The sequence below is a fragment of the Oreochromis aureus genome, linkage group 18 (assembly GCF_013358895.1).
Source record: "Oreochromis aureus strain Israel breed Guangdong linkage group 18, ZZ_aureus, whole genome shotgun sequence".
NCBI classification, from domain to species: domain Eukaryota; kingdom Metazoa; phylum Chordata; class Actinopteri; order Cichliformes; family Cichlidae; genus Oreochromis; species Oreochromis aureus.
The window spans coordinates 19,086,743-19,099,127 of record NC_052959.1 but is presented as its reverse complement, the minus strand read 5'-3'; the positions used below and the strand labels follow the sequence as shown (position 1 = coordinate 19,099,127).

The following is a 12,385-nucleotide window of genomic DNA, read 5'->3' as shown; positions in this document are numbered from 1 at the left end:
AGCATTTTGGTTTCTTCATAAAAAATACATACACTGCATCTCTTTCTTCACTGACAACAATAGTTTTACAAGCGTGTTCAAAAGCAGTTGGGCAAATAATACTGAATAAAAACAAAGAAGCTTTTTTATCCTTTTTTATTTCCCGTGACCATCATCAGATATAAGGTGGAGTGGTTCCAGAAGAAATTGATTATTTCCAATTTTGATACAACATGGTGAGCAATTCAATTTAGAGTGAGAAAATTGCCGGGAGGATTAGATGCGGAAGAGCCATGAGTCGAGAACGACACTGGGTTACTAAAGCGACTGGGGAGGGGGGGAACACAGCCTTCAATGACAGAGCACTTAGAGCACAGAGTGTGAGGAGCTACAGTTTGTCATAAGACAGCATTTTTGTAAGCAGTCCCTCTGATCCAGAATCAGTGTGTTGTCCTCTCAAGTATCTCAACCAAAACATCACAGCTGGTTTAGTCCCCAGTATTAATAATTCTGTATTATAACTGTGTTCATCCTTTTTATCAACTCCAAAAGCTGGAAAAATCAATGATTATATGACAACTGTGTCACAATAACGGCAATTAAACTCTGCTGTATGAACTGATAATGCACATATTTGCTGTTAGTGTCACATCAATCCTGCAGGATCCATTTAATTTCATTTTTGGCTTCAGATCAAAACATAGGAGTCGCCATCAAGCACTGTACTTGACTGACCACACTGCCATCTAGTGATGCTACTTGTATTTAAACATATTTGAGTAAACTGAAATTACTACAGGGCTCACGCAGTATTGACTCACTGCACTGTACATAAAGGAAGCAAAGGAAGGAGTTTGAAAATGAACAAAAAAAGACTCAAAAAGTTTGAAATATGGGTGCAAGAGGCACAAATGAGTATCATGCTCAGGTGATCTGCTCACGAGCCTCAGAAGGCTGTAGTGAACACCTCCGCACCTGATTTTTAAAATCAGTTTCAGTGTTGTTGTTTGATCTTTACCCTTTCCCTCACCGCCACCTGGAAAAGATAAAAACTCATTACTTTAATTCTACTTACTGTAAATGAGCACATTAGGACCCTGCTGTTTATTTTCTTTCCATTACATGTAAATGAGAGGGACTGGGAGATGAATGGATGCATAGAGGTCCAAACCGTTTTCTGGCCTGAGCAAAGTTCACAGATCCCTCATATACTGATGGCTAACTTTAACCTCTGCGTTCACAGCTGCACTATTTACTTTAGTTTCTGGATGCAGTCAATGGTCTGCAGGAAGCATTGGTCCAGAACGAGGGAATACCTCTGAGGAGAAGGATGGAGAAAGGAGTCATTCAAACTTGGAATGACAAATAGGTGAGGCTGTTTACGTATGCTGTGTTTACATAAGTTTGTGTTTGGTTTGGTGGGTTATTGGGCATTTTGGAATAAATCTACACCTTTCTGCGTAATACAGCTACATAAAACAATAATAAAATTGTCTGGCGAGGTGTAATTTATTTGAAAGTGATGACACTCTTAAATAACTGAAGTCAACATGAGTAGTCACATTAATCCCTGATATTAGGTCAACTGAAACTTCAGTATAACATGTCTGAAAAAGAAAAGCTCACAGAAAAAGGATGGAAATGATGTCCCTCTTGCAGTCATGCACTGCGTTAAAATTAAATACGATTACAGGTTTGACAAAATGCTCAAACGCTGGCTTCATATAAAGTACAGTTTTGTGGCAAAGTTCGAAAATGACCCCCCCCCCCAAAAAAAACCCATATGAAGTTGAACGCTTTCCTGGCAATCAGACGCAGTTAGGGACCGTGACAAGCATTTGCTCCATCAACACCCTTTCTGACGCACATTTCCTCACTTGATACGTATCTGGCAATCTTCATCTGCTCGTCTCTCATCTTGCTCTTACGGTGACACGTCTCACTCTGTTGCATTAAAGAGCGCCTCACCTTCCATCCAGGAGGTATTCAAACACAAGCTGTTTTTTGTTACTCTGAGCATAAAGGCTTTCTTCATCATGTCCAAACTCTGATATTTTTGTCTTGTGGCACTTTCTCGCTCAGTCCAATGGGGACCTGCCAATCTCCCACAGGGTCCTGGAAGACATAGTGCGGTATTTGAAGCAGCACACTAACTCAGCCATGGTTTTAAATTAAGCGTGATGTGGAGAGGGAGGAAAGGGGGGGATGTTCTGCTGAAACCCTTTTGGCTACATCGGAAGAAAATAACTCGGATGTTAGTATGAATGTAAGGGCCACTCCCACTGGGCATATCCAGACAACCTTTGGATTAAGAGCCATATACTGTACATGTGTGACCTGCTCTGGGGAATGTATAGAGGACTACAGTGGGAGTTTGTGCAGCTTGAGTTTGCAGTTATTTTCAACCGCTATTCCCACAAAACTGGTTTCAAGTCAGAAATGATTAGCGTTAATATTTAATAGGAATATTGAAACGTTTTGGGAACTTAACTGCGGTGATTACTATTTAGCCTGGCCTGTCGCACATTTATTTACAACTGTATGGAGCCAAAAAAAACCTTAAAAAAAAGAAAGAAAAAAAATCAACCAAAGTCATCGCCATGAAGGTAAACAATGTATCGAAAATATTTGGTGAGGGTTCGGTTCCTTTTCACTGATTAATTTGGATGTTTCTTTGGTTTACAGAAAATATTTGCTTTGAAAACAGACAGCATTGGTCTCGATACCTGTAATGCATTTAAGGTTACCAGCCGAGGAAAGACAAACATATATTTAATAAAATGTGACAGTGACATTTATAAAACAGCGAGCAGACGAGATGTGAAACCACGGGGAGACGTCTTATCAGTGCCGACCGCTCCTGCAATCACTCGGGACACTTGTCTGATGCCATCAGGGTTAAGTTGAAAGCTATTCTACTCAAGGTACTTAAGTCGTTAAACCGAGGTCACCCGACCTTACGTCACAAACTGTCTTTCGGGGCTCAAATAGAGAGAAAGTCAGAGATGCATATAATGTTTGTGTGGCTGAAGAGGAGAGTTTTTTTTTTTTCTTTCTCCTGCAGGCTGCTGTTTGTCACATGTGACAGGAGAAGGTAGGGCTCAGCTGGAAGTGAGGCTGAGCAGGGACCAGCCAGTTCCCCTGGTTAGTGTCTTGTCTGTGCTGTCACAGAGCCTCCAGGAAAACATGCCTGACTTGTCTCATCACGTCACTGAAAGCTGCAGGTCATGGTGGAGAGTGCTCTTTAGGGATGCCCTCAGCGCCCGCGTTTCCTCCAGCTGAATGACCAGCCAAGAGACAACATACAAGAACAACATGAACATCTCCGCTCAACCCCGATGTGACGGGCAGAACGAGCACTGCTGTCTGTAGCGTGTCTACTGCCGCACATCATTATTTCTGTCATCTGGTTAAATCTTATGGTTGGAGAAAGAAAACTCTTGAACCAGAACCAGTTTAAGGCAGTGTTGTCAAAGTTAGAAATAAAGTGTTTACAAATGCCAGCTGGACTGCTGGACAGTCTGTTCAGGTTTGTCTGTGGACAGTTCCTGTTGCTCAGAGACTCCATGGTGCTCAGGGACTCTGCTCCTGCCGACAGAGCTGTGATAGCCACGAGCAAGAAAGATAAGGGGGAAATTGAAAAAAAAAAAAGAGAAGAAGAAAATCTTGATATTGTCACATCATGCTGTCAGTGAGCCTTGGCATATCAGTCCTAGCCATGCTGCATGCACAGTGCTTACTTTAATCTAATTTTGTCCTCTCAAACTCCTCCAGGATCACTGGCGTGTGGTGCTCCTCTTGGTACTTGTGCCTCCAAACATGTGTGGCTCATCACTTTCTCTCTAGAAGATTCAGACAAATGTTGGATTGCATTAGAGTTAATGCAATGGAATTCTTCTTAATAGACACAGCTTTGGAGTGACAAATATAGATTATACTTACTCAGACAAGCTATTAGCTTGATAAATATGCGTAATTTTATATAAAAGTTTCATTTTTGCACCATTAAATTTCCGACGTTAAATTGAAAACTGTAAAATAAACCACCACACTCTCATTAGTGCACACCACAGTCATTACTGTGGTGTGCACTGCATAAATAAAATGAACAAACACCAGCAGAAATAGCCTCCCTGTGTTTGTAATCTTGGGATGGAAATATACAAACTGATTTAACATTTTAGTTGTGCAGCATTATAGCATTTAATTTTTACACTGACAAGAAAATAAAAGTGGCTACTTTAGTTTTGTGCAGTACGCAAAAGTGCAAACTTGAAATGTGAAGAAAGAACATTTGCGTGAATCATCCGACCACTTCATTTGGCAAAAAAAAAAAAAAACAACAACCAGCGCATGGGTATCGACTCAAGTGGCCTTTTTTCACCAATAAAGCACTCCTTCATCACCATCTTTGACGAGTAAGAGAGCCAGCAGCGGTGGCATAAAGATGCCGTTCCAGATCAAGCTGGATAGCTGTTAGCTACAGCAATCTGGATCCTCTGTAAGAAAATGAAAACGATCTCGCTTTTGGAGACATTTCGTGACCTGTGCTGCTTGCTTGACGTTTTTATCTATTTTTTTGGTTTGGGTATTTTGGAGGAATCAATCAAAGCCTTCAGGTGAAGTGGTATTTTTCGATCTATACTTTCACACAAAGATGTGCATTTCAAAATCCTGTCCCACTGACAGAATTACACTGTGAGCGACAGATTGGAAAAAAAAAAAACAACTACAAAAGAACATCTGCAGTCTATTCTACAGACCTCTCAAGCTGGTTAGTCCTTCTCCACAAAGAGGACTTCGGTTATCACTGTGCTCATGTCACAGTCAGGCATTTTGTTTACTAATTTCATAGTGATGCCCATGTCAGTACAAAGCAGACATGATACACATTAAACTTACGTGAATTCTATGCCACTTCCCACAGCTGGCAGCACCAGTTTGTGACCAAATTTAGAAATTGAACTGAAAAACAAAACATTTGAAGGCGGTAAACAGAAATCCCAGAGGAATACGGAAGTGTTTAACATCACAGTCATCAATACGCTGATAACAGTGCACCCCAACGTTAACCTTAGGTAATTATTTAGTCTTATGTTTCTAGACAAGACGAGAGATATCAGTGCTATGTGTGACACTTAGAATAGAATAGAATAGAATTCAACTTTATTGTCATTGCACATGTCACAGGTACAGGGCAAAGAAATGCAGCCTCAGAGGCTGGTTTCAAGTGCAAAACAGAAGATGAGATGAACAATAATTATCTGTCCTGAAGAGGTAAATCAGGGTTTCTCAAAGTTGTATGAAGCTAAAACAGTTCTTACTCAACACGTCATAATTCTTTATCAAACCTCAAAAAAAAAGGTTCCCAGCTTAATTTTACTTAAGTAATTTTTTGCTTAAATATTTAATTTCTCACCACGTGCAATGGATCCATATCCCACAGATTGGGACCCACTAAGCTAAACTAACAATAAGCATATTTTAATGATTATCAGATATTAAGCCAGCACACGTACCCTGAAGATGGAATTCTATTGGTAATGTCTCCCTCTTCTGGGGAAACAGGAGAAGTACAGTTTGTTATCCTGATGCTGGGCTGTCTGTGCACATCATCGTTCTTCAACACCTATAAACACACGTTTAATTGCTGGTCAGACTTCTCATGTTGAATCTCGGAGAATGCACAAAAAAAAACACCCCAAAAAACAAAAAACCCTGGTAATTATTTCTTGATTACCTTATCAGAGAATTGCTGGCTTTTCTGTAGTTTTTTGATAATGGCATCTTTCTCAGCAAGTATCTCCTTAAATCTCTGGACGATAGCACTGTGCTCTGAAGGTATGTTGCTCAGCTGTTGTCCTACACTCTGCTGCATCACCTTGCTCTGTACGTTTTGTTTTTGGCTGAGTCGTTTTAATACCGTTTGCATCTGGGCCTGCTGCTTCTGCCAGAGGTAGAAAAGATATGCTAACTTAATAGGAACAGTAGTAGTAAAGCATGGACACAACACAGGATATCCTCTGCTTTGCATTGGTACTAACTGCCATGGTATTTAACAACACATGCATGAGATACCTTATTTAAAGTCTTACAATGCCTACTTTCTTATTAATATATTAACATATATTAAAAGATAGAATCTATACGAATCGAACCAGATATTTGTCTTGAGTCTAATTTCTTACCATCAAAGCAGCCACGAACTCATCATCGTGTTTCCCCTTCTCCATCAGGGTTGATATTTGATGCTTCAGAGTTTTGACTTCAGCAGATAGAGTTTTGCTCCTGGCTTTAGAGGCTTCCAGCTTTTGCTTCACATCTTTGTGTTCTTTCAACAGTGCCTCATAATCCACTGAGAGCCTCTGCACAGTTGTGGAAGGAGAGAACGGCCTTAGCGCATTAACAATTTAATGTCTCTGTTCATTTAAAATCATTGCCTAAGTCCCAGTTAAACAGACAGAGAGACCAGTCAACAACCCTCTTGCAATCCAACATGCACGTGTCCTCCAGCAGCCACTAAATGGCAGTTTCTTTTTTTGATTACATGTAAAGTCTGTGTTCTTAACATAAGAAATGAAATCGGAAAAACTTATGTAGGTTTGCACTGGCTCAAGGTGATTAAAAACACAGAGACATAAAATACAAGTCAACACACACAATTATTAACTGTAAGCCTGTGAGGATAACATGGTTTGAGTCTGTTTTTGCATGTAGACACAGTTGTAATTGACCTCAAGTCAGTGGGATGCTTGTTCCAAACAACAGGACCACAGTAACTAAAGCACCTGAGCACACTTAAATCTAATTTTGGGAATAGCCAAAAGATCTGCACCTGCTGACCTGAGAGGTCTAATTGGGTTAAAGAGGCTGCGCAAGTCAGAGATGTACTGGGGGTGCCAAGCCATTGAGAGCTTTATGAACTAATAGAAGGATTTTAAATGTAATTCTGCATTGAACTTGGAGCCACTGTTGTGACTTCGGTCCTGGAGTGCTAATAAAATGTTGAACTTGCAGCATATGTGTAAGGACTCTCTTACAGCAATACAGTAGTTTAACCTGCTTGATATGAATGCATGGACCCATTTCTCATAGTCAGTTTGAAATAAGAACTTTTGATACACCTCTGAAATTCAAATTTTCATTTAATAAGTGGTTGGCATTGGTAAAAAACACACTTTCGCCAAGCAACTGATGGTTGGTCTGCAGGCCTCTGTGGTTGTGGCTATACATACCTCAAGGGCTTCCCTCTTCTCTTTCTCTATAGTGCGGATGTAGTTGACATTTCTTTCCTGCGGAGGAGTTTTCTGAAGAACACCCATGCCCAGAAACTCTTCCTCTCCACTCAGAACACTTGACTGCCTTTGTTGTGTTGACTTGTTCAGCTGCTGCTCAAGCTCCCGTACCTGTTATTCAAGTTTTGTTCATCATCAGTTCAGTTATTCAGGGTTTTTTTTTTATGCTTTCCTGAGAACTCACTATTTTGAAAAGCACTTTATTGGTTATAATGTTCTAACTTTAAAATACATTTATGTAAAATCAAGTTAAACTTCAATTTTGAACCTACCCTTGTCTGCAGAGCCAGTATCTGCTGTGCTCGACCTCTAAAGCTCCCAGGGCAGCTTAGTAATTGCTGAAGGTTGACCTCCTCTCCAATCTCACTAATCAGAACCTGAAGTAGTTCATATTTTAGAATCTATAAGTCACTTGTGAAAAATCATTCAGATATAAAATATTCTTCTTGAGTGATTGCATATAAGACAGAAAATGAAGTTAGTCTCCTACCTTGTGTGCCATTTTCAACTCCTGCTTGGCAGACTGCACCTGGTTGCGGTACTCGGTCACCTTCAGTTGGGTAGTTGCTAATTTTTCCTGCAGAGATTTAACCAGTGCACTTTCCTGCTTTTGGAAACAAGTTATAAATGATCCTTTCAGTGATGCCATTATTTTAGTTAGGACCCTACAGCAAAATGTTCTTTTTGTTATTATTCCTTACCTCACATTCTTCAGATGAGATCTTAACTGGTGACTTTGAATCGACTTTTTGCCCAGGTACACCGTGTACCAGCATGGCCTGCAGCTACAGAAAGTCACAACAGTTTTTCTGAGAAGGACAAATTTTCATGCATCAAATTATTTCAAATGATACAAATAAAGCAAAACTTTACCTCTCTTTCAAGCTCTTTGATTCTGTTGCCATTTTGCTTACATTTAATCTTCTCTTGCTCAATTTCAGCAGTTAATTCTCTATTCTTCTTGGATAGCTCAACAATCTTGGTGGCAGCTACAGCTCCTGCCAAGCCTGAAGTACCTAAACAGATGAGTGGATGAAGCAGGAAGAAGCTGTCACATGTCTGTAACATCTCAATGCAAAAAAAAAAAAGAAAAGAGTAAAACAATTTACATTATACCTGCTAAAGCCAGTCTTTCTTCTTCTCTTTTCCTCTTCAGGTGCTTAATTTCAAAATCCTTCTCGCTCAGAAGTTTGAAGAGCCGACCATTTTCATCCTTTAGCTCTCTCAATTGGTCAAGGAGGGCCTTATTCTGAATGTGCAACAGCCTATGGAAGACAAAATGAACGAGTATGAATGTAACATGACAGAATGGTTATTTACAACCATGTGAAAATGAAAGTTTTCATGGGATTCTATGCAGTCCTGTGAAAAATTCAGTCCACCCTTAGTGGTTACCTTTAAATGGGTTAGTGAAAGCCATGTGTGATTAACTGATCATCAGAAAGTGTGAGTGCCATGAAAAGCAGAATTTTTGGCAGCACCATTCAGGTGCCACAATCTTCCAAAAAGTGGGTGTCCCAGCAAATTCACCCCAAGGACAGACTTAGCAACACTCAGAATCTACAGGCCTCACTTGGCATGTTAAATGTTGAAGTTCATGACAATACAATTAGAAAAAGACTGAACAAGTATGGCTTGTTTGGAAAGGCCAAGAGAAAGCCTTTTCTCTCTAAAAAGAACATGGCATGGCATTGCAAAGTTGAATCTCAACAAACCACAAAACTTCTGGAACAATGTCCACCAAAGTGGATGTGTTTGACCATAATGCACAGCAACATGTTTGGTGAAAACCAAACACAGCATATCAGCACAAAAACGCCTCATACCAACTGTCAGACATTGTGGTGAAGGGGTGGTGATTTGGACTTGTTTTGCAGCCACAGGACCTGGGCACTTTGCAGTCACTGAGTAACTATCAGCTTCTCTGTATACAGTACCAAAGTATTCTAGAATCAAATGTGAGGACATCTGTCTGAAAACTAAAACTTGGTTGAAATTTGGTCATGCAATGACAGGACAATGATCTCAACCACAGCAGCAAATCTGACTGAACAACAACAAAAGAATGTGTTGCAATCATCAAGTCAAAGTCCAGACCTCAGCCTGACTTATCAGGCCATGGGACCTACCCTGCAAAACTCAAAGAACAAAAGCACTGTTGTATGGAAGAGTGAGCCAAAACTCATCATACAGAAAACGATTACTTCAAGTTATTGCTGCAAGCCAATTAGTTTTTCACAGGACTGCATGCAGGTGACAAGATTTCCAGTCCGGAATATATATTCCTTCGTAACGGTTTATGTAGCAACATTTATGGAAAATACCTTGAAAAACATTTAATTCCACAGTTTAAGTCTCACCTGTTTTGGGGAGCATCACAGTTTGCCTGAACACCTTGGTTAGACAGATCCAAATCATCCTGACCGCCACTGTCATTGAGCTTGTCTGGCTGTTTCTCCTTTTTCCTCTCCTGTTTCCTTTTTTCCTGCTGATTTTGCAGTGCTTGAAACTGAAGCCGCAGTTCGTTCAGCTGATCATCAGACTCCATGATCTCTGATTTATGGCTTTGGAAAGTTAAAGGTTGATATTATAATCGAATCAATGCTGAGGCTTAAACTATTATGTCGTGTTGTGCTTCTTATGTGACACAGGTAAAAGCAAAGTTCTTTAGAATGATCCGTGCCTTCGTTATTGTTTCACAGAGAAGCTAAGTCAGGCAAGACGTTTTCATTGATAAACAAACCATGAATCCAGAGAGAATGCCTTCGACGTTTACAGTACGTAAACCGTACGTATGTACCGTAAAGACTATTCTCTGAGCCTAAGCGAAAAGTTCCATTTAAGAGAGATTAAGTTGAAGAGAAAATATCTCACCTGTTAATTAGTCGGGTCCGTGTAAACAAATTGGTTTTAGACTTCACCACAGGTGAAGACAACTCCTGTATCCATAGCAACTGCCGTCCGGGGACTCTGCTCACCTTAAAACAACATCTCGCGGGAACAGAAATGTAGTCATAGAGACCAGGGGACGCTTTTTTACTGACCAATGGCGAGCCTGGTAGCGCAAAGGCTTAATGGTGCCCCGGATATGTGACCTTTAACCTCCTAAGACCCGAACTCTTCCACAACATGCATTTTTAATTTCTCTTTGATATTTGGGCATATTGGGGCCCAATGAATGTAAAAACAAAGAATTACCAGATTTTTTTTTTTTTTACCTTATTTTTGTTTTTAAGGAAAATAAGAGCCACATATGAGGATATTCGTTTAAAATTTTGATAGAACAGTAGCAGTATAATGTCCTCGTAAGTGGATATCAGGCCCTTGTAGAGCAAAATTGAGTATTTTGGTCTAAATAACCCAAAATGTGATGTCCACATATGTGGACGCCAGGTCCTAGGAGGTTAATTCAAAGTCTGACTTTCTATGGCACAAATGTTTTAACTGCATTGACAGATAAAAGCATCTTCTGCATCTGCAGTGCTTCTTAAACTTATTGGGCACTGTGCAGGTATTCGTTCAGTATAGCCTAGGTTTTGCGAAACTTCCATTGTTTTTGTTCTTCTTTTGCTCTTTTGTTTTTATTTCCCAGTGTAGTGGGAAATAAGGAGGCTACTTGTACTGCAGCTCCCTCCGGTGGATTGTACATTGTTCACCACTACAAAAAATTTAACTGGAAATTTTAATTTAGTTAGTTAGTTAGCCTAAGGCTATGTTCACACTGCAGGCGAAAGCGCATCAAATCCAACTTTTTTGACCCTATGCGACCCATATCCGATCATGGTATGACAGTGTGGTACTTACGGAAGAGGATTAGGGCAACTGGGGGAAAAAAAGTGGGCACATTTTTTTTTCTTCTTTTCCAGAATTCTGATAAAAAAAATCAGAATTCTGAGATTAAAGTCAGAATTCTGAGAAAAAAGTCAGAATTCTGACTTTTTTCTATCAACCCCACACTGGAGGTGTGCTGGAGGTTACTGCTGTCATTTCATAACACCCCCTGGGTTACTTTTGGTATTAGTGGTAGTTTAGAGTTTTTTGGGGGAAATTGTTGCATACAAAGAACTGATTTTGTCAATTGATAATTATAATGTAGACCTGTAGCTTGGACAAACCCACCCACTCCCCCATGTTGACTTTCCTCAAACACCAGTGGGCCTCTGTGCACTACTGCTTTAGGCCATCATTAGGCAACATCCTGCGTGAATATATGAACCGTGCTGCTATACAAAGCAGTTTTTGTTGAACTGTTAGAGGTAAATGTGATGTGATTCTGCAATATGAAACAGGTAACACACAAGAACACGTTTATTTAGTTTTTTCCATTTGGAAGATTTCCAGTATTTACATCCAGTCCATGTTTTTAGTAGAGATCATTTGGCAGGGATTCCCAAATGGCAGGGACGTCAAACTCATTTTACATTGTGGGCTGCATACAGACCACTTTGATGTGAAGTGGGCTTGACGAGTAAACTACATTATATACATGTAATGTTACAGATAAGGTTCTGGTAAATTATTGCTCAGACCTTGTTGTAACTATAAATTTATCATATAAACTTTTTATGAACTCACAAAAAATGTTATTGTACTTTGGTATATTATGGATCACACTAGGTGGTGTGGATCTATAACAATAACAAAGCATTAAAACTTAGGTAGTTCAAAATATATGCACTCCTTGGCATTTTCTAGTATCCCACTGGATAACTTTGTCGAGACTGGAGCTAGGCTGATTTGGGCCCCTGGACCTTATGCAGTCACCCGTGCCACGGGACCCTGACTATGTGTCACTTCACATACATTCAGATATGGAGTCTGTTTGAGGTTACCACTCTACTCTACCACCTTTCTTACTGATGCTGTTTTTGCATAATTGTGTGCAAGATAACTAAATGAAGATAACAGCAGGATCTGTGCATGTTTACGCATGCTATTGATAGGTGTGCTCTTTTCGGTACAAGATGTAACATGATACATGGCACATGTCACGTAGAATATCAAGGAAATGCCTGTTTACATACTTTCCAAAGTCACAGTGACAAAGCATTTTGCCACCTTAAAATGATGCTAGCCATTCCCTGATAAGAAAGTGAATAGAAACAGCATAC

General features: G+C 40.0%; 1 protein-coding gene across 1 annotated transcript; it reads right to left on the bottom strand.

The window, feature by feature from the left end:
* Positions 1 to 3,031: 3,031 nt before the first annotated feature.
* Positions 3,032 to 10,304, bottom strand: ccdc13 (coiled-coil domain containing 13). Its single transcript, XM_031734713.2, has 14 exons — positions 10,149 to 10,304; positions 9,635 to 9,838; positions 8,391 to 8,539; positions 8,148 to 8,290; positions 7,976 to 8,059; positions 7,765 to 7,878; positions 7,547 to 7,651; positions 7,215 to 7,385; positions 6,168 to 6,344; positions 5,720 to 5,926; positions 5,499 to 5,608; positions 4,882 to 4,944; positions 3,720 to 3,821; positions 3,032 to 3,579 (listed from the first exon to the last, which is right to left on the bottom strand). The coding sequence occupies exons 2-13, from the start codon at positions 9,820 to 9,822 to the stop codon at positions 3,740 to 3,742; spliced, it is 1,593 nt and encodes a 530-aa protein (XP_031590573.2). The 5' UTR covers positions 9,823 to 9,838; positions 10,149 to 10,304; the 3' UTR covers positions 3,032 to 3,579; positions 3,720 to 3,739.
* Between the last annotated feature and the right edge of the window lie 2,081 nt (positions 10,305 to 12,385).